Source organism: Paralichthys olivaceus, chromosome 10 (assembly GCF_024713975.1).
Source record: "Paralichthys olivaceus isolate ysfri-2021 chromosome 10, ASM2471397v2, whole genome shotgun sequence".
Taxonomy (NCBI): domain Eukaryota; kingdom Metazoa; phylum Chordata; class Actinopteri; order Pleuronectiformes; family Paralichthyidae; genus Paralichthys; species Paralichthys olivaceus.
Window position 1 is genome coordinate 20,688,910 of NC_091102.1, and position 21,428 is coordinate 20,710,337.

At 43.3% G+C, this 21,428-nt stretch overlaps 3 protein-coding genes across 7 annotated transcripts in view; 2 read left to right on the top strand and 1 right to left on the bottom strand.

Moving 5' to 3' along the window:
- usp37 (ubiquitin specific peptidase 37) overlaps positions 1–2,677 on the top strand; it is a 14,738-nt gene extending 12,061 nt beyond the window's left edge. For both annotated transcript variants that reach the window (XM_069533737.1, XM_069533738.1), the window contains one exon: positions 923–2,677. In XM_069533737.1, coding sequence (XP_069389838.1) covers positions 923–1,010 — 88 coding nt within the window. In that variant the 3' untranslated portion in view covers positions 1,011–2,677. The remainder of the gene's footprint in view (positions 1–922) is intronic.
- LOC109637375 (ybeY metalloendoribonuclease) lies at positions 2,636–5,359 on the bottom strand. The gene is made up of 4 exons (XM_020099664.2): positions 4,746–5,359; positions 4,518–4,649; positions 3,421–3,489; positions 2,636–3,031 (listed from the first exon to the last, which is right to left on the bottom strand). The coding sequence occupies exons 1-4, from the start codon at positions 4,953–4,955 to the stop codon at positions 2,936–2,938; spliced, it is 507 nt and encodes a 168-aa protein (XP_019955223.1). The 5' UTR covers positions 4,956–5,359; the 3' UTR covers positions 2,636–2,935.
- mcm3ap (minichromosome maintenance complex component 3 associated protein) lies at positions 5,221–21,313 on the top strand. 4 transcript variants are annotated; one of them, XM_020099661.2, is made up of 29 exons: positions 5,221–5,425; positions 5,599–7,750; positions 8,272–8,519; positions 8,903–8,984; positions 9,152–9,305; positions 9,385–9,572; positions 9,662–9,801; positions 10,232–10,429; positions 10,912–11,180; positions 11,384–11,546; positions 11,986–12,143; positions 12,587–12,810; positions 13,124–13,368; positions 13,750–13,850; positions 14,045–14,176; positions 14,436–14,549; positions 15,245–15,397; positions 15,628–15,825; positions 15,977–16,045; positions 16,128–16,262; positions 16,483–16,636; positions 16,878–17,142; positions 17,326–17,423; positions 17,999–18,389; positions 18,503–18,793; positions 18,903–19,035; positions 19,567–19,752; positions 20,033–20,177; positions 20,685–21,313. In XM_020099661.2, exons 2-29 carry the CDS (start codon positions 5,731–5,733, stop codon positions 20,844–20,846), a joined length of 6,816 nt encoding a protein of 2,271 aa, XP_019955220.2. In that variant the 5' UTR covers positions 5,221–5,425; positions 5,599–5,730; the 3' UTR covers positions 20,847–21,313. The 4 variants fall into 4 exon arrangements, with proteins under 4 accessions (XP_019955220.2, XP_069389835.1, XP_069389837.1 ...); XM_069533734.1 differs by having other exon boundaries at positions 5,290–5,425; positions 5,629–7,750; XM_069533736.1 differs by having other exon boundaries at positions 5,300–5,425; positions 5,675–7,750.
- The last annotated feature ends 115 nt before the right edge of the window (positions 21,314–21,428 follow it).

Below are 21,428 nucleotides of genomic sequence, written 5' to 3' on the forward strand. Positions count from 1 at the left end.
GTATGTTTTTTCAATACATGTACCGTTACACCCCTATATGTTAGTGTAGTATTTATACAAGATACCAGCCTCTTGCATTTTCACTGTTGTGCGTTGGAAAAATGATGTGTATTCTTAAAATCTTTTAAATTACGCCTTTTCATGCCTCCCGCCAGCGATAGCCAGTGTCCGGAAGCATTATATTTTCGGGTGGTCCCATTCTCCTGAACACAATATCTCAAGAATGCCTTGAGGGAATTTCTTCATATTTTGTACAAATATTTACTTGGACTCAGAATTGACTGCCTTGATTTTGTTAGACAAAGGTCATGGTGGTCTCTTAAAGTATGTTCGTGTTTTTCTTGAATGCGATATCTTAGGATCAGCTTGAGGGAATGTGTTCAAATTTGGTACAAATATTCACTTTGACTCATGGGTGACCTGATTAGACTTTGTTGGTCAAAGGTCACTCTGACCTCTAAAACACGTTTTTCCTTGTGAATGTAATATCTCAGGAACATCTCAATGGAATTATTTTAAGTTTGGTGCACATTTTCAATTGGTCTCACTTATTAGGTGGTCAGACGTCACGGTGGCCTCAAAAAAAATGTTTTGGTCTCCTGAATGTGATCTCAAGACTGCTTGAGTAAATTTCTTGAACTTCTGATCAGTTGTCACTTGGACTCAAAGATGAAGTGATTACATTTCAGTGGTCAAAGGTAAAGGTCACAATGACCTTATATGAATCTGGGAAATGTGTACATGGAAACTGCACTGCTTGGCGGAGGCATCCAATCACTTGATGCTTAGATGTAAATGCTTACATAATGCAAATGCCGATGCACTCCTTCTTTACGTTTTGTAGTGTGTATGTGTTCATGGCAGAGGACACTGCATCAACTGGTCCTAAGACGCTCTTTTACACGTTACCTTGTGTTTCCAGGGATTTGTTTGAACAGCTGTCAGAGATGGAGCGATCTGGAGCCAGCAGCACTTCAGAGGCAGGAAGAAACATCCTGCAGCCCCTCTGAACACTACGTCTTTGGACAAGCAACCACACACACACACATCCACCACTGAACTGTGCTAGATAGATGGAGCTCTCCTCTGAACAACCTTTAGTACTACTGATTGCCGTCCTTTTTTGGTCATCTTCAGGCACTTCTACAAATCACTAAATGCCAGGCTCAGTTAGCACCTGTAAATGCCAACACACGTGCTAATCTGACAAGACTCTTCAAGATACCAGAAATGCAGTTCAAATGTTCAGTGGATCAAAAGTTTGCCTCTGTGTTTTTGGGGCTGAAGTTTTTCTTTGCTATTTTATCAACCAACTGTTTTGTAAAGTTTCTTTTTTTTTCTTTTTCTTGATATACTTCTTTAAACTTTAATGCCATTCATTCAGACTTTGACTTTAAAATCAACTATCAAACACCAGATGCTACTGGTGCTTCATGAATTTTGTTTTGCAGGCCCTCTATTTCCGATATAAACTAAATAAAGATATATTCTATGTTGGACTATAAGCTATTATAGAGTTAAAGGGTTGTTGTATTTAGCGGGAACATTTGGTGCAATATTTATGTTGTGGCACAAATTGGCCAATTCAAATCAGCTTTCTGTCAGAGTGTGTGGATGTTTTGCGTTTCTTTCTGTGCTTGACTTCTAAGCTAAGTTTTGTGTGTGGCTGTCTCCATATTTTACATACCCAAAATCAAATCAATGAGCTCAGTTACATGGCCTGTATTTACTGAGCTTTTCTCAGTAAAACCCACTTGATTCTTTTTGGGTTTCTGACCTTGTGCCTCCCAAGAAAACTTTTATAAATATGTATACAAGCTTTACTTTGAAAGTTGCACAACCTTGTTGCTTTGAATATGTTTGTCAAAACTCAATGTGTAAGTCAGATCTTTCTCTATAAAAACCACCAGATTTTTCTATTTATTGTTGCCTAGGGTTGATGTATCTTCATTAACCTATCAAGTTACTCCATGACAATAGAAGACATTAATAGATCACCAGGGAAGCTAGCCATAGCATCCTGTCTCTTATGCCATCATCTTGAAGGCCAGTATTCAGTACTTCACACCATAAACCTCTGCTAACCTTTCTAAGCTAGTTCCTATCAGATGTGCTTGACTATAGATTGGAGCAAATGGAAGTAGTTTGTTATTCCTGTATTGGTTTTAATACTAGACACTGGTTGTACAGCTACTTTTTGTTATCGCTGTAAAAAAAAACACCATGGCTAATGTGCAACATTAAAACATGGTGTCTGCAGGACATATTCAGACCAAACTAAATTGTTTTCTTAACCTCATAAAAAGCATAAGAAACTACATAATATAACAAAATGTGAGTAATAAATCTTTATGGATAAATATATTGTATGAATAGTTATATTTGTAGGCATTTTATCCAGCACTATGAGCCCACTTCCTGGAATTTAGGTTATCTGTTGCACCATGGACACACCTGGATACAAGAGCCAAGAAAAGTTATAAAGAAATTGAGTTTTCTTATGTCCACTTTGAATTTGCATTTCAGAAATGTGCTGCCTTCCTCAACATCCTGTCCCAAACGCAGTGTAAAGAGGGTCAAATGTATTTGTGAAGTAAGAATGAACAGCTTTTTCTACCCTTCATACACAACTGACTCTTCCTAAAGCAGATTTTAATAAAATATTACAGTGAAAGTACACAGTTTTTTAATTTGATTTGTTGTGTTAAAACTCTTCAACAATACACAAATCCAGTGTTTCGGGATGTCCACAGAACCAGCAGCTGCATGTTTCAGTCCTTCAAGAAACAGTAGCAACAAATGTATGTTGTGAACAGATTGTCAGGACAGTAAATTAAACAGTCTTATCTGGTTACATGACCGTGTACAAGCAACATGAAGCACCATCGTACACAAAGTGGAGTGTTAAACTGAAGGTAGTCGGTGGTGGTCACTGTCATCTATAGTGATCACATGTCTTCATCAGTGGCTGCAGATGACGTCCTGTGAGTCTGTTGTACTCAGTGAGAATGTAGCTTTCCCTCTGCAGCATCTGCAAACACATTGAAATTAAAATGCATGACTCCTCTGTGGTGATAAACTAATCTTTGCTATCTGAGCAGAGTCATTCAAACATGATGAGTTTTCTATGTCAGACTGATCAAATTGCATTTGAGCAATTGATAGAAAATGGATTATTTAAAGCAACTTTTAATCTGTTTTATGTTCTTTTGATTAACATTTTAGCTTAAATTTGCCTCAGTAAACCTAAATTCCACTCACTCTACTGCATTGGGGTGAAGGAAGTAATCTCAGATACATATTTGTCCAAATCTGTACACATAAAATGCCATAAGACTTTCCTGACGTGAAAAACAATATTATCTGCATGGATACGTCGCAATAGAAGTGAGGAAACACATTGAGCTTTGCCATACAAACCTCAGTCCATTCTTCCTCAGTCTCATGCCTGTAGCCCAACAGGTGACAGATACCATGTGCAGTGACAACCTGAAACATACAAGAAAAAAAGAGACAATCAACTAACACCAAACAATGTCATTACCAAAGTAAAAGGTGAGGTAAGATAAGATAAGCTTGATCCCCCATAGTAGAAATGCACTTCTTACATCAGCAACAGTCAGAATGAGGTAGACAGGAGAACATGTGAAAGCATAAAATACAATAATAAATAAAAATACAGAGAATTTGTACATTATATCTTTCACATACAGACAGAAATAGAATTTGTAGAGATATGTACTTGGTTTAAGTGCAGTGGCAAAGGATGTTTGCTCAAGAATTCATTAACTGTATTAATAATTTCACCGTAGTATATTAAATAGCATTAAACTACATAAAGGAAGGGAGGCTGTTCTTCCTGAGGGGCATCTGATCTTTTACCGTGCACACGAGGCTACTGGGGAGGTTTTACCAGTCTGTTGTGGCCAGTGTCCTCTTCTTTGCTGAGGTATAGGGACCTGTGGCACCAACAAACTGAACCAGCTGGTGAGGAAGGCCAGCTCTGTGGTAAGGATGGAACCGGACAGTGCAGCGGCAGCAAAGGAAAACTAAAAGCCATCATGGATAACCCCTCTCATCCCCTCTGTGCCTAACTGAGGCAGTTCAGGAGCCTGTTCAGACACAGATTCATCCAGCCACATCCATCAAATCACTCGAAGGCCATCTTTGTGCCATCAGCCATGAGATTGCACAGCGTCACAGCACCCATAGTCCACCATTTAAATCTGTGGTCCAAGAAGGACTACTGCGCGTGTGTACACTGTGTATTAAAAAGACTTGCAATAGTACACAACCTGAATATTCGTCTTTGTATTGCACATTGGAAAAACAAGCTTGAGTATAATGTAGTATTTCCATTTGTATTCTTATTTTTACTCATACTTTTCCCCTACTGTGTCAATTGTGAATTTCCTCCTCAACCTTTAAAGACTCCAATTGCTGTTAAATATTCCTTCTTTACTCTCACCAACAACCATTCGAGTTGACAGATGTCTGTCCAGCCTTCAGCTACTCACAGTGAGAGCATCGTGAAGATCCAGAGACTCCTCCTGACACTGCTTCATCACAAACTCGACCCCCAGGAAAATGTCCCCCAGGTTCAGCTCATCTCTGCTAACAGGACAGGGCAGTTTACCAGGTCGCAGGTCCTAAGAACACACACACACGGATCTCATGTCAGTGAAAGCAGCTGGAAGTCTGAATGAATGAATGAGTCCCTGGCACAACAATGCGGGCACGTTCACCTCGTAGAACGGGAACGAGAGGACATCCGTGGGGACGTTTTTCTTCCTGTAGATGTGATTGATTTGCTGGATCCTGTGGTTATCCACGCAGACGATGCCCACATCAAACTTCTGGACGCCCAGGATGTGCCTCAGTGTGTCCACATCCCTGCGCAGCCTGGCGCGGCGGAGAGACACCACCTTTTGGAGGTTCCGAAGAACTACTCCCATTTTTAAAAATCCGCGTTAAAACACCGTGCAGCTGCTAACAAGTGCGGTGACATTAGGACATGTGAAAACCAAGCAGCCTCCCCCCGATGACAGCCAGTTTAAATGAGGCGTGTGTTGTCGTTAGCTTTGCGTTAGCCGCGACCGTTCGAACCGTTCCGAGCAGGCGGAATTCAAGGTGACACGTCGCGGCGGTGTCCTCATGTAGTTCGCTGAAACCGGCCGTGTGCGCTTGGTCCTGCTTGTTTGGATGTGACAGTGTAGCTGCGAGGGATTAAGCATTTCCTGTCATTCAAAGAAGTGGCCGCCTGGTCGGGTGAAAACCTCCTCGATGGACGAAACGGTCGCGATCGGTGAACGCGGAACGGAGTTTAGCTAGGAGAGGGGACCAGAGAAACGGTCGGACCGCCGGATGTGGGAAAATGTGTTCGAACTGAGGCAGGAAACAACACAGCAGGATTAAAGTGTGCTCGGTGAGTTTGTCTTTCACATCGACACCGCACATTCTGTGTCTTTTTAAACATTTGTGTAAATTCAGCGTCTTTAAGGACAGCAGCTAAGCTAACATTATTGTAAACAATGATTGTAAATGTTAGCTTATGCTAGCGATCGAGCCATGCATTTATACTCGTTTCTGTCTTCATAGAGTTGTGCTGTCTTGGGTGTTATACTTCAGATCGTGGGGGACTGGCAACGTCTTACAGATTTGCTTCAATGTCCAGATGAGCAACTTCTTCAACGAGTAACCAAGGATTAGACATCGGTGGATATTTGCGCCATGAATCCGTCCAATCCGTTTGGGAGTCCTCAAGGTGGAGCTTTCCAAGCCCCTAGCAACACTATGAAGACTGGCTTGTTCCAATCATTTGGACAGCAGAGCTCCAACAATCAGCCACAGGGTTTTTTTCAACCATCAGCTTTTGGTCAGCCTTCTGTCTTGAATCAGCCCTCACCTCATGGAAACACGGTGTTTGGACAGGCCCCAGCCTTTGGACAGACGTCTGCACAGCCTTCCTCCTTGTCCACAATAAGCCAGGCTCCAGCGTTTGGACAGATGTCTGCACAGCCTTCCTCTATGTCCACCATAAGCCAGAATCCAGCGTTTGGACAGATGTCTGCACAGCCTTCCTCTTTGTCCACAATAAGCCAGGCTCCAGCGTTTGGACAGATGTCTGCACAGCCTTCCTCCTTGTCCACAATAAGCCAAGCTCCAGCATTTGGACAGATGTCTGCACAGCCTTCCTCCTTGTCCACAATAAGCAAGGCTCCAGCATTTGGACAGATGTCTGCACAGCCTTCCTCCTTGTCCACAATAAGCCAGGCTCCAGCATTTGGACAGATGTCTGCACAGCCTTCTTCTTTGCCCACAGTAAGCCAGGCTCCAGTGTTTGGACAGATGTCTGCACAGCCTCCTTCTTTGCCCACAGTAAGCCAGGCTCCAGCGTTTGGACAGACATCTGCACAGTCTTCCTCTTTGTCCACAGTAAGCCAGGCTCCAGCTTTTGGACAGACGTCTGCAAAGCCTTCCTCTTTGCCCACAGTAAGCCAGGCTCCAGCATTTGGACAGACGTCATTAGGAATGAGTAGCTCAGGCTTTGGGAGAGCCTCAGCACCAGCTTTTGGACAGACCAGTGGACCGAACCAAAGTTCAGTGTTTGGGCAGATGCCAGCATTCGGGCAGACTTCTGCATTTGGTCAAGCAGCAGGATTTAGCCAGCAGGCCCCAGGGTTTGGCCAACAGCCGCCTGGATTTGGAAAGTCCCAAATGGCCTCTGGATCCACCACTGCCTCAGGGCAACCTCAGCCACTTGCATTTGGGCAGTCTGCTTTTGGGCAGCCTACTTCTACCAGTGTCACCACTACTGTATTTGGCACAGGTCAGAGTGTGACCCAGAGCAAAACCTTTGGACCATCTGAGTTCAGTTTCAAGCCAGCCAATGAGGCCCTCTTCAAACCTATCTTCAGTGCCAGCCCTGAGCCTACTAACCCTCAAACCACATCCATGTCCAGCTCACCGTTTGGCAGCAGTGGGAACCAGACAAGCTCCAGCAGCACCACCACTCTGTTGACAAGTTCGAAGTCTGGGCCACTGGGCTTCAGCTTCTCACAGCCTGCTGCAGCCCCCTCTGTCTCTGCTCAAAACAATCCACTAACAACTAGCAATACCAGTGGCCCTACAAATACTCTGCAGTTCACCTTCTCCCAGCCAGCCCCTCCTTCCAGTTCAAGCACCACCAAGGCGTCTACGACCGAGCCCACCACCCCATCTTCTTTCAGCTTTTCAGTTAAGCCCCCCCAGCCACAGACAACACCTCTTTTTGGAGGAAGCGGTTTTGGTCAGCGCCCAGATTTTGGTGACACCCAAGGTCAAGCAGAGACCAGCACAGATGCAAAAAGGAACAATCTTGAGGCCTTAGGGGAAACAAATATATTTGCAAGACTTGGCAAAGCCACAAAGCGCAAGGAGGATCCAGTGGTCCACAGCCGTGGCCTCGAGAAGCCTGACACTGAGGAGGATGTTCCAGCAGAATCAGATTTACCGAGACACCCCTCAAAGAGGCCCCTAATGAGGTCCCGTGGCCCACTGGGAGGCTTATTCGGTAGGGCACTAAGTGGTCTCCGTAAAGAAGGCACTAACACAGTAAGGCGAGAGGCCATAAAGGAGACTAAGCAGGAGGCACTGAGGTGGGAGGAGACAGAAAAGGAAGATGTCCAAGGACAGGATGACAACCTGGCTGCTACACCACCCGCTGGACCAGCCCTCTCCAGGGATGTGCTGGACAAAGCTGAGGAGTCAGGTGAGATGTATAAAGCATTCATACCATGTGCTGCTAATAGATGCACTGTATGAATGTGTGTGTGAATGGGTGAATGTACTGTACTGTAAAGAGCTTAGAGTGGTCAGCAAGACTAGAAAAGCGCTAAATAAATACAAACCATTTATGTGTTAATCTGCCTTTTGTATCAAGGTGTGATAATGAATGAGTTTTACAGTGAGTTTTTTAATGACAAACTTTAAACTGCTGAAGTAGCATTGGAAGTCTGCCACACCTGAGGAAAAAAATCTTCAAATATGATTTGAAATTTTATATTTGATGATTATTTGTTTGCATCATCAAATACGCATGTATTTATTAGGGTTTATGTGACCCTCTTCTAAAAACAACAGAATAAGCTTTGGTTTTAATGAACAAACCCAGTTAGAAATCTTCATTCTGCTCAATTTCAAGTGCATATCTTAAATAACTTATATAAGTCGCCTACATCATTGAAATATTCTCATCCTGTCGTCTTCCTATTACCTATTATCTTTGCTTAGACTCTGCAAAAGCTGCTGACCCTCAGCTCCAAGCTGTCACCCCTGTGAAACGTGGTGTGCGCAGGGAGAGCTCTGAGAGCCTCAGCGGCATGTCTCCCACTGACTGCACCTCCATCCAGTGCAGGAACATTCCTCAAGGCCTGAACAAAAAGGACATAATCGAGAAACACTTTGGTCGTTTCGGCAAAGTCTCCAAGGTTTTTTGTCGACCTACCAAGAACCTGGCCATCGTGCACTTTGAAGACCATGTGAGTTAAATTCATGCCACAAACTCTCCATAGAGCATGTTCACCATACTCTGGCTATCTTAATTTACCTGAAGTTTAACTAGCTGTTCATGATAACCATTGTCACAATCTGGTCCTCAGCTACCTTTATTTTCTTAGCACGCCTAATTTGAAATGTATTATTAATTTGTTACTCATAGTGTCAGCTAAGCACCATGCTTAAAACCCCCCAAATCTTTTGCATGTTTGATTACTGACTCCTAATTTGCCACTAACAAGCAGGGATAATCCCAAAAGTTATCTTGATTAATTTACCAATCCTGGATTGTCAAATGTGACGATGAGAAAGGCCATACATGCTGTAAATATGAAGTTTATTTTTAATTTTATTTTTTTCTTTTCAGGCATCAGCAGCAAAGGCCAAGAAGAAAGGCAAGATCCTTCATCGACATGAACTCTTGCTCTTGTTGCAGAGAAAGAAACAGAGTAAGTACAACGTATTTCTATGAAAGCTCAATTAATAGCAGCCAACAGTCACAGTTCTGCTGGATTGATTTTAGACAATATATTAAACAAGATTGTTATCATTGGTGCTTTGTCTTTATCACGAGATTTCATACCACAATTACCATAATTCCTTGCTGCAAATTAAGGTCCAGGGGAGAAAGGAAGCAGACCTGCAGCAGGAAATGTGGAGGCACAGGGAGAAAGCCAGGAGGACACAGAGTCCAGAGCTGCTTCCTCGCCCATCAGAAGACCTCCACTCAGAGCTCCTGCAGTCAGCAAGTCCTTGACCTTTAGCCGCAGGTATGAAAGTGTTTGTTATTGGCTTTAAAAGCTTTCATGTATTTGGTCCAGACCAACTGACATCCTCAAAATATGTCAGCTCCCCAGTGAAGAAGTCAACATTGGCCAAGCAGTTTGATGTTGAACCCAAGATAGAAGTCAGCGTAGAGTCCCAGAGCTCAGAGCGCCCAGTGCCCTCCTCCCTCCTTCACCTCATTGACCAGGTGGCAGAGAGCGCTGAGGAAAAGTACCGCCTCCTGGAGCAACGAGACAAGGTCCTACGTCAAGGTGAAGCTACCCCTCGCATCAGTTTAATGCCGCTGTCAACATGGTTTCCAAACACGAACATCATTTTAATTGTGCAGTTTATGGTACAGGTCGGCCCAAGCGAACAGACCTGGACCTGTCCAAGGTGTTTGTGGGGTCATGTCCTGACATGTGTCCAGAGAAGGAGAGGTACATGAGAGAGACACGGAACCAGCTGAGCATATTCGAGGTCGTCCCAGACACAGAGATGGTAATGTGTTTGATCCTACTTTTTCACATTTAGACTGAAGAACGTAGGTTTTTTCAGCTGAGACAGTCCAGTAAGATTTGCCATAATGTCTCTGGTTTCTTTTGGACACTTTTCCTTTGTAATCTGCTGAAGATTTTTTGCAGCATATGTCAATTATTCTCTATTTAAACTTGGAAAGGCAAAATAAACAAGCACCTAGAGACACATATTTTTAAAATCATTCTAGCATTTATAACCTAGTCATAAGTAATTGGTAATACCACATTGTTGGTATGGCTGTTTTACAGGTACATGGTATGTATAAGTCAATATTGCAGGTCAAAGAATAAAGGCAATTGGTGTTTTTACAAATGAGAGCTTACATGTACTTTGAAAACAGGAGGGACACAGTAACCAAAAAGTAAACCCGTCTCCTCCTGTCCCCAACTAGGTGTGTCACGCTGCAGCAATCAAAGAGTACAGTCGCTCATCAGCCGACCAGGAGGAGCCCCTGCCTCATGACTTGCGCCCCCTACCTGTGCTCAGCATGACCATGGACTATCTGGTGACTCAGATCATGGACCAGGGCGCTGACAACTACCGCGACTGGTACGACTTTGTCTGGAACAGGACCCGTGGCATCCGTAAGGTAAAGAACTGCTTCATATTTAACCACGGAATGGTAAACAAAATTACTGAGCCCTGCTGCTCTCTACACCCACCTCAAAGCTACTGTGTTATCTCCATCAATTCATCAAGTTACCATAAACAATCTTTTACTGTTTTATTTATATAAGAAATCAATGTGCAAAAGGCTTTTCTTGCTGATTATGAGTCTGAAGAATTGATTTTCATCTTAAAACTTCAGATAAGTGTCAAAAAGCATCAACTCCAGACACACTTCTGTTTTGGGGAAACTTGTAGTTGCAGTAATGTGTATTGTTCTTGGTGTTCATGTAATTCTGATGTTTGACTACTAATATATGAAGTTGTACTATCAACTCTTCCTTACGCACAATAATGTATGTGTAAGGGCAAACCCATTGTTCCACCACACTTCCTGGCACCAGTTGTGATATCCGCAGGGGTTTAAACGCAACATATTGATTCATTTCTCTGTCATACCCACAGGACATCATCCAGCAGCACCTGTGCTGCCCACACACAGTGTCACTGATTGAAAAGTGCACGCGCTTCCATGTGCACTGCGCCCACCATCTCTGTGAGGAGCATATGTCGTCGTTCGATGCCAAGATCAACAACGAGAACATGACAAAATGCCTGCAGAGTCTAAAAGAGATGTATCAGGACTTAGCAACACGTCAAATCTACTGCCCCTGCGAGGCAGAGTTCCGCCAGTACAACGTGCTGCTGAGGCTGGATGATGGCGACATCCTGCGGTCAGTCATGAAAACATTCAAACGCATGGATGATTAAATAATAATAATCATTAATTGTTCGTAATATGTTTGTGAGGTGTGTCTACGTTTAGATAATTAACTGACAATTTTCGGATTTTATGAATGTCCTTTGACTCATGAGATGTTCTGTTGCTTTTCATATTACACTAATGAACATTGTCCTCCCGCTTCATGTCACACAGTGAGGTGCAGCAGTTCCGCGATGACGTGCGTAACTCGCCTGAGGTGAAGTTTGCAGTTCATGCGTTCGCTGCAGTCAACAGCAACAACTTTGTGCGCTTCTTCAAGCTGGTGAAAGGAGCCTCGTACCTCGCCAGCTGCCTCCTACACAGATATTTCAATCAGGTCACAAACTATTTTCTTTCACCAATGAATGAGATGGAGAAAATCATGGACCTGTGACTTGTGTTTTCTTAGTGTTCCTGAAAATTAAGTTAAAAAAATCTACACCAATCACATTGCAAATAAACTAAATAAGTTGGTACAGCTGCAAACCAAAGTAGTTTCATTGTTGATTGTTCTGCCAATGATTTGTTACATTTCTTTTGATCGAGTAATTGACTCGTCATGGCAGCATTATTAGTTAGTTAGAGGTGGATTTTCAGGTTTTGTACAATTGAAACATGGTTTCAGTTGCATACGCTGCTTATTTATGGCTGTTTGCTCCACATAAAGCCGTCACTCCTGTCAGCGTAGGTGTAAGATATGTCACGTGACAGAATGTTGTGTGGTCCATCAGTCCTCGTTCTTTATTCCCTTATGTCTTGTTTTCTTGTGTGTGCAGGTCAGAGCTAAGGCCTTAAAGACCCTGAGTATCGCTCACACTGTAGGTCCACGGTCCACTACATTTCCAGTTGAGGACATTACTCGGATGTTTATGTTCCTCAACACAGCAGAAGCAATTGACTTCATCCAGCAGTACGGCCTTAATGTCAATGATGGGTACGTGTCTACTGGTGATCTGATCGAGATTTTTTTGGAAATATTTAGACTGAAATACAACTGACATAAGCTCCATCATATTAGTGTGGTCACAATGCTCAAATTTTGACTTTGATACCAATACAATGTTTAGCATCATCACAGAGAGTAATGAAGGTTTGGAAAATCTTACACTGAAACATTTTTAACTTAAAAGCATCAGATAAGTAACTAAATATTTGGTATACAGTGTAACACTTCATACTAACACTCTTCTATGCGTTAATGATGAAATGGGATTTATAATAGAAGACCACATTGTGCTATCATTGGCCTATCTGCATATTCCACTGGGATGTAATAAGTAGTATAATGCATCCTATTAACTGACAAACAGAATAAACATGAACTATTCAACATAGTTAACAGTCATAAGTCAATGATATTGACCGTTTTGTTCACAGTATGGTTGAGCTGAGTCGGACGGCATATCAGGAGCCAGAGCTGCCTCTGTCCCAGAAGAAGTCTGAGTTCATCCTCGTAAAGAAAACAGTGTTGATTGGGGAGGTGGTGAACGGAGGCTCACTCCCTAGTCCTCCCCAGCACACCCCGGTCAGCAGCTTTGACTCCCAGAACAAGTTCCGTGGAGAGGCCCCTCTGGCTGAGCCCTCCTCAAGCCAGTTCAGAGGTACTGGGTCTATTTTACACTTGCTTACCATTAATAATACAAGTTCTTCACTGACAGTACATGCATCTGTTAAGGAAGGCACATGATGCACTGACCCAGTTAAACCACCCTTAACACCATTATTTTATCTGACCCATTTATGCTGCATTATAGAGCCACTGGTACATGAAGAATAAAACTCCTTACTTGCAGAACATCTATCATTTCTTTTTGCCTATGTCATCTTAGAATTCATTATGGGAAACAAGAACATCATCTTATCACATCAGTGTATAGGTTCAGATTCATTCATTGATTTTCTTCATTGTCTCAGCTCTCACTGCCAAGATGGAGATGAAGGCATCGCCCAGCGTTGCGTCTGTGTCCCAGGTCGGATCACGTCTCGACGCTCCCTCTGAGTGTGTGCTGCCCCCAACTGCAACAAAAGTGCAGAGTGAATCACGTTTCGGGTCACCCCACCCGGCAGATGCCGAGCAGCTCTTCCAGCCGATACCCGAACCTCAGCCTGTCAAAGCACCATCTCCCCCGGCCGCACCTCAGCCTGTGTACAGCAATGAGGTGGGGAAGATCTCTGCTCCGTCTCTGAGACGTCATACTTTCAGAACAAATTCATTCTCACTGAACCTTTCCCCTCTAATCCCTGTATATCTTTATTTCAAGCTTTTGACAAATGTGTTAAGAACAGCGATATCTACTTTAAAAGTAAGGTCTGCTTACAACTCAGTTCTACAAGGCTGAGATATTTCCTGTCAAAACATGGTTACTCTGATTGACGGTGTTGGCCCTTTACACTTTAAAATGTATTGCTTCTGAAATGTTTCAATATGATGCTTTAGCTGCAATATGTTACCCCTTCAAATGTTGGAGTGGAAATCTGGAAGTCTGTCTCAGCTCATAAAGGCAAGAGTGACCTACTGACAGTCTGTGTTGCAACTGCAGGACATAATGGCTGAGCTTGAAGGTGTGATTGAAGAGGTGGTTGAAGCAGCAGTGAAGGAAGTAGCTGTTGTTGGTGCCAGCTACGCATCAACAGCTCTTGCGTAAGTGTAGACGATTTATACTCCATCCATCTTCTGTAGCAGCTTTTCCTGTGCATATGTTCAAATAACATACCTTTGAATGTATACCATGCCAACCCACTTCTTACCAAGTTATTTATTTGAGAGTCTGGAGAGTGAGTGGAGATTTATTAAGTTGATTTTACTTGTTGACGTGTTTTTTTGCGGTTCTGCAGTGAGAGCAGTGTGCAGGTGGAGTCACTGGTGAGTGAGGTGTTGGGACAATTGCTCCAGGAGGTGTCCTCAACCGAGATCAAGGTGGAACAGGAGCGTGTTGCTGAAGAGAAACGCAAGCTTGAAGAAGCCAGGTTGGTCTGCTGAGCACAGCCTGATATTGACAGCTTGTTGATTGTAGCACACTGCCTTTTATCACTACCCCAGCTTGGTTAAGAAAGAGGAAAGCAGCATATAAAGTAATGTTTGTTAGTCATGTTAGTTTTTTCTTCAATGTGTTTTTTCAGGCAGACAAAGAGTTCCATTTAGTTTTGACCTCCATGTTTGTGCTACAGAATTGTTTTCACAAAAACTACCCACCCATATTTGGTTTTCATTTTTTCTCTGTACCAGGAGGAGGCAGGAGCACAAGGCTTTCCTGGCTCAGTTCAGCTGCTCTATCTGCACAGAGATCATCCACGAGGTTTTAGATGAGACCATCAAGGAAACTTCCACTTCTGAGATCCAGTAAGAAGTTTGAAACTCATTAAATCAAATAATTTTTTTTTCTTAGTAATGCAAAGAGGCACAATGAAACATTTACAACTCTTTGGGCCCTGATCTCAGTCAGATTGATTCAATATTGGATTATTAATGATATAATCTGCTGGTACTGAGTCCTAGATATTCAGAGCCTGTGTCTGACACATCAAGATAATAGTTAATTTTGTGTTTGTTTGTAAGATCTAATGACAACAGCGTGCAGAGACACACAGACTGACAGCAGCTAAGTTATATAAGTGGCAGCCGAATATGATTGTTATTTTAACCAACGGCAGCAATACTCAGAACCAGATAAAATTGAGAAGCTGCAGCTTTTCTACACTGATTTACTGTTGATTATTAAAATTGGAGCACAGTGAAGCTGTGATTTTCTTTTTTTTAACCTCATAGTCTGATCTTAGTCGCTTTGCTGCACCCCAAGATTCTCACTGGCTTATGCAGCGGAATAGTTCTTAGTTTGAGTTCTTTGCACATTTCCTCCTAAATACATGTTACTCTGTGCACACATCTAAGTCTCAAATACAAGTGAAATGCTCGCACTGTAAACCTCTGCAACATTTTTATAAAAAGCACTAAAAATGTTGATAATAAAATACTATGTGTTTCACAAGTTCTACTGAATTAAAAAAGTGTTTATTTTTCATGTTCACCTTTTTCAGGCTGGCAGTGAATGAGAAAGCAGAACGTGTGGCCAAATGCACAGAGCAGGTCTGCACCAGTCTAGTTGAGGAGACTCTGAATGCAGATATAGCTCTGATGATTGAAGAAATCCTCGATGCTGAGCTGCAGCGTATCCACAAGTACATCAAAAGGTAAGAAACCTGACTGAATCTGGAAATGGAAATAAATACGCGACACAATACACCACACCAGGAAACTCAGATGCTTCCTTGTCTGGCCAGTGGCCATTATCAAATATTTGATAGCAGTCCAATATCAACCATCTAAGTACCACAAGTATATTGTTGTAACTCTGTTAGAATTACAATATCTTTACAGTTTACTGCATGTGTAACCTTTTTCCCCTTATCATTACCACCAGGTGGCGTGATGTGGTCGCGGTTCGTCGTCAGCTAAAGAGACAGATGAGAGGTTTCCCTGCAGCTCCTTGCTGTGTGGACCCTCGATTCAAACTCAGGGCTCTAGCTCCCAGTGCCCCTGCACAGCCCTCCATAGAAGATCTGGCCCGTGGTCTGGTGAACCTGGGAAATGCCGGCACCTTAGCCATGTCAAGCACCAGGTATATTCATCTCCAATTTGGGCTGTTACATATTTTTCGAATTTATAATGGATGAATTAGGATGACAGTAGACTTTGCATGTTATCTATGTTTCATGAAATGCATTTCACTTTACTGCTCCAGTAAGAATGTTTTTTTTATCTTTGTTAAGGTTATTCAGAATGAGGCAAGAAGCAATCCACCAGATGAGAGTCCACTACTACTATCAGCAGCTGCTTGAGTAAGTCTGGAGTTGGTGAGTGTGTTTATTCAGTGTGTGGCCACAAAGCAGCATTTTGACCTCTTTGTGATGTCGCTCTCAGTGAGATGGTGTGGGCGCCGCTCGACCTGCCGGCACTGGTGTCAGAAAACATCCCTGACCCACCGGAGCGAATCTATTGGAAACTCGCTCTCCTCTTACCCAGCAACCACGAGAGTGTAGCCGGCCTGGCAGACAGGTAGGCAGCTGCACTGCATTTAACATAGACTCAGCAAAGCAACAGCAGTTGTGACACGTGCATGTTTAATTTCATTTAATATCGATCTAAATTAGATTCATTTGTGATTATAGCATCAGCACCTAGTGTTCACCAAACCTTTCAATAAGCCCGTACACACCTGGTATTGTGTGTAGTGTGTACGGACGCTAAGTGTGTCCTCGCCTGTCTTCTGTATTAGAATCCTGTCAGACTGGCTGGAGGTGAAACTCGGTGGTGACAAGGCGTCAGAGGTCGGGGAGGAGCAGCCTGATGGCACTCTGCAGACCCTGTGTGTCACCAACACACTGCAGGAGAGAGGACAACACACTCACAAAGTCCACATCAGCATCAAGGTTAGATCAGATTTTTAATTTATATAGAGGACTGAAGTCAGATGCTAAAAAGCCTAGTGTGTATAAATAATAATGAAGAGTAAACGATAATTAGAAAAAGAAATATCAAGGGTATGAATTCAAAGAACTGTTATTAAGGTAAACTGTGTTCTAGACTGTAATTATTTGTCTGTTATCAAGTGAGATATGATTTACCCTGCCTTGGCACTATGTAACCACCCCTCTTGTTTTCGTGGCCCAGGCGTCCCGAGGCCCACTGACTGAAGACAGCCTGTCTAAGATGGAGGAGAGCTGCGAGCTCTGTGGGACAGGAGCTCTGATCATGTTGCTCCCTGCCATGCCCGCCGTCGAGCTGGGGCAGGACGAGCAGGATGTACCTCTGCTGTCAGCTCTGCTTCAGCTTAAACAGCTACAACAAGCCAGCACATGGCATTGCCCACTGCCTCTGGTCATTCTGGTGCCAGGACCTGATGGTGGCGCTGGTGATACACAGAAACTTGTAGAAGGTAATGATCAGTAAAAACGGCATAAATGCATGTTTGTTACAATCTAAGATTGAAATAATAGTCTGTTGAAACAAAACTTTAGATAGTCAATGAGGTATGTCAGGTAGTTTTTAATGAAACTAGCTGAATTTATCTGTGTGAAATAATCCTGATCACTTTCTCTCATGGTGCCTTGTGCCTCAGCCCTGATGCTGCACACGATGGTCATGGAAGGACTGATATCAGAGTACACGTTCTTCTTCATACCAGAGACCACAAGTGACGTCCAGGGATCCAAACAGGTACTGCAAATATACTTCTACCCACACATACACATAGACGTAGTAAGAAATAAATGTACTTGTACTGCCCCTGCTCATTCTTTGCTCTCCTCTCCTTCATCTATTTCTTCTATCTCTTCTCTTTTCATGTCCTCTCCCCACCTTTCTTCAGCATGGTTTTCAGTCTCCCTCCCTGCCCGTTTTTTTCTTCCCATTTCATCTTTATCCTTAAGGCGAAGTATGTGTAAGTGTCATTTCAGCTCAATACTATGAAAATCAAAATGATAAGCTGAAGTGACATACACGTAAATGCAGCTCGGTGATTAGCTGCACTAGAAGCATTATCTCCTCCTCTGTGGCTCACCTTGTTGATCCAATCCTTAGCTAGCTTCCTCTCTTCTATCTTGCTCCTCCGTTATTTCAGCTCTTGCGTTTTTTGCTGATCCAGTCTGGTGCTGGAAGCTCACACCTGAAGTGAACAATTATTTAAGATGAACAATTTGAGGGGAACATTACTATTTGATGCTCACTTTTAACATGTTACAGTTATTTTTTAATGACTTATGAACCTTCTTCGTCTTTTTGTGTGTTTCTAGCTAAGCCACTCTCTGCGTTGGTTGCTGGCCCGTGCTCCACCATCCCACCCCCTGTCCTGCCAGACCCTCGTGCAGCTTGTAGAGTCCAGTTTGAGTCGTGAGTTCACTCCCAGAGTTCACGGCCACCGTCAGGAACGAGGCGCCGCATGTCTTCCTTCCCAGGACCCCGTACCCATCATCCAGCTGTACAATGCCATCCTGGCTCACATTGCTGACGCAGTATCATCGCAGGATCTCAGCAAACTCTCGTGGCCGCCGGGCGAGTTCTGCCTGCCTGAAACCCGAGATTTTGTTCCTCACCTGGGCTGGAACTCAGCGCAGCACCTGGCATGGCTGCGCAAAGCCATCCTCAGCCTGCAGCTGCCACAGTGGGAGCAGCTTTCGGCCACCGGTGAGTGATTGAGACGAAGGCTATTTCTTAACTTTGGAGTTTGCATGAATTTTTTCAAAAGAAAGAAACCAATAATCCACTTATTGTGCTTGCTTATCGCTTCCTTTCTCTAGACTCATGGTGTGAACTCTGCTCCTCCATCTATTGCTACGCTGCTCAGATCCCAGTCTCATGTCGCAGTCAGCCTCTTCTAATGTCACGACTGGAAAACCTTCTGGAAAGGGTCAGGCTAAAGGGTCACCGTACCCGAGCCAACAGATCCGAGGCAGCCATGGGAAGCTGGGGCAATGGAGATGGCAGTGTGTTTACAGCCTATAGTCAGATCCCTTGGGACGACGTGCTGGTGATTTGCATTGACCACAAGCTGAAAGATTGGCAGTTACCTGGGCCACCTGCCTGTGAAGGTGAGGGCATTCTTCTGGAAAGTTGTCAAGAATCAACACAGACTTTTAACTGTGCTTGAAGAGTGTGTATGACTTGCAATACAGCTTACTGACTGTTTTTTCATTGAAGATGCTGTGACAGAGGAAGGAGAGATCCTGATTTACTTCCTCACAGAATCACTGAAGGGTTTCCAGCCCCCTGAGGAGTGGACCCAGGCCACCAGACAAACACACAGGGAGAAGCAGCAGCAGGAGGAGAGAGGGTATTGAACTCCTCAGTTCAAGCTACTTCTGCAACATTTTATCATTTGGATGAGATATAGTTGTTGTGGAGTAACTGACATCTGTTACTGACAACAGCTCCTACTATTACTCCCTGTGGTCTCTATTCTGAGTTAAACTGTTAAGGTCATCAACGTTAGGCAAATATTGCACGAGGTGTTGAGGGAAAACTCATCAGTGTGTGCACATGAAGTATGAGCTGTTGTGTCAAATAAAGCAACATGTTGGATCTGCTGTATTCTCTTAAAGAAGTTAATTAGAGGCTGATATGTGCTGATAATTTACACTGTTGTCTCAAAAGCTGCATCTCATAACTTTTACATCCTTTCCCTCAAGTTCGAATGAGACATAACGAAGGGTGGACATAGTTTTTACACTTAGCACAAGTTTAAATTGCATGATAATGTTGCATTTACTGTTTCATATTAGCCCTACTTTGCAATTTGCCTTTTGTCAACGTTTGTCCCTGTCTCCATCCTCCTCCATCCTTATCCTCCCTCTTCTGTTGTCAGGGCAAGTGCAGCTGCGTGTGCCTCACCCACCAGTCTGTCCCTCAGACAGAGGTTGTTCCACAGTTTTGCGGAGCCGCCCGAGGCCCCGGCAGCCTCATTGGACATCACACACACTCCCACAACACAAGAGCTGCTGGCCCACAAAGTCCTGCAGAGTTTAGAGGAGGAGAAGGCTGAAAGCAAGAGGTACGGCCACAGCTTTTCTGGAGGTGTTATGGTTATACTCTATATCATTTTCCCTATATACAGTATTGGAATGTAGGGATGAAAACTGAATGATAAACTTTGGAACAGTGTGAGATACAGCTCAGTGACAGTTTAGTTTGTAAAAGAAATTAGCATATTTCAATTTTTCTTACTTCCTTCTTAAGATATAGTAAATAGTAATGAAATTTTGCATGACACTTCTTATTTGCCAGAAGTAATCTACAATATGTACGCCTAACATACTACTGTGTCTTTACAGGAGTATGGAGCAGCTTCAGCGTTGGCTGGATGGCGACCCCTTGGACCATTTGTCCACACCGCTCTTCATTCCATCCTCCACCCTGCTATCCATGCCCACAACTATAATTCACGCCCCCACAGCCAAGACGAGAGATGCCACACAGGTACGACATCACTTCTCCTTCAGTGATTCAGGGTCATTTCTTCAAGTACTTATTAAGAAGAAGGAAAGTTTGACTTACTTAACAGATATTTATACTTTAAATATTAAGTTTGTGTCAGATTATCTATACCGCTGTGCCGATGAAAGCCAGTGGCCAGAGCCATTTTGTTTTTTACGTTGTCTGTCCTTCCGTCCCTTTATTGTGAACATGATTTATCTCAAGAACACCTTGAGGGAATTTCTTCAAATTTGGCTCAAACGTTCATTTGGACTCTCAGATGAATTGGTTAGATTTGGGTGGTAATAGGTCAACGTCAGGGTGGCCTCTCAAAACATGTTTTTGCCCCTTGGAACTCGGTGATATTAAAACTTGAGACTGAAACTACACTGGTTGATGGAGGCATACAGCTGCAGTGTAGTATATATTGTTCTTACACATGGCTGTGAATTATATATTTGCAAGTACATATTGCAGTAATTATACATGTTCATTGTCTTGACCTTTCAGGAGCCTGATGATCGGTTGGAGAATGCAGGCTGGCCGAGAACCATTCCTGTGTCTATGGCATGGCGACTGAAAGAGCTCGAGCGGCAGATTTTAGCGAGCCGAGAGGAAGAGCTGGCCTGCGGACTGAAGCTGAGCGGTCTGCTGAGCATTGTCGATGACTAACGGACTGTTGCTGCAGAAATATCATCACAGTTACACAAATGTTTGGAAAGTCAGGACACATAGGCCTTTCGCCTCCAAAGACAAACTACTTTGTGTTTGCTGAGCTCATGCTGAGTCTCTGGGTTCACATTTCTGTGAATTTTTCATCTGATAGTCTGTTGAGGACAAATTCACTGATTGCAGCCATTTGTCTTTGTTAAGGTGTGGGTATTTGCAAGTAGAGAATAAAACTAAGGTTTTTATTTTGTACCAGTAGTTTAGCATAATTTTATAGCATCTAACTGCATGTTGTTTTTTACATAAACTTGATAAGACGCTGATTCCAGATGAGTGTAATATTTTTTTTGTCTGTCTGTGTGTAAATCAAGTTGAAGCACTTGTTGTTCTTGTACAGTGAATGGCTTCTGTTTGACCTTTTGACGGATGAAATGTTCGATTAATCAAATAAAAGTTATTTTTCATGTAAATTGCCCTTTTAGTCTAGTCATCATTCTGATGCTCTCATTGGCTGATCATCGTCAATATGCGAGCACGTGTAGTATTTCTCGTAGCAGTTGCTCTGATTGGTGGAGCTCTCTGCAG

Coding starts and splice junctions, on each gene's coding strand:
- LOC109637375 (XM_020099664.2), bottom strand. CDS start 4,955: ATGGGAGTAGTTCTTCGGAACCTCCAAAAGGTGGTGTCTCTCCGCCGC. Junction 4,650..4,745: donor TCTCGTTCCCGTTCTACGAG/GTGAACGTGCCC, acceptor GTGTGTTCTTAG/GACCTGCGACCTGGTAAACT. Junction 3,490..4,517: donor ATCTTCACGATGCTCTCACT/GTGAGTAGCTGA, acceptor TGTATGTTTCAG/GTTGTCACTGCACATGGTAT.
- mcm3ap (XM_020099661.2), top strand. CDS start 5,731: ATGAATCCGTCCAATCCGTTTGGGAGTCCTCAAGGTGGAGCTTTCCAA. Junction 7,751..8,271: donor GGACAAAGCTGAGGAGTCAG/GTGAGATGTATA, acceptor ATCTTTGCTTAG/ACTCTGCAAAAGCTGCTGAC. Junction 12,811..13,123: donor CTCCTCAAGCCAGTTCAGAG/GTACTGGGTCTA, acceptor TCATTGTCTCAG/CTCTCACTGCCAAGATGGAG.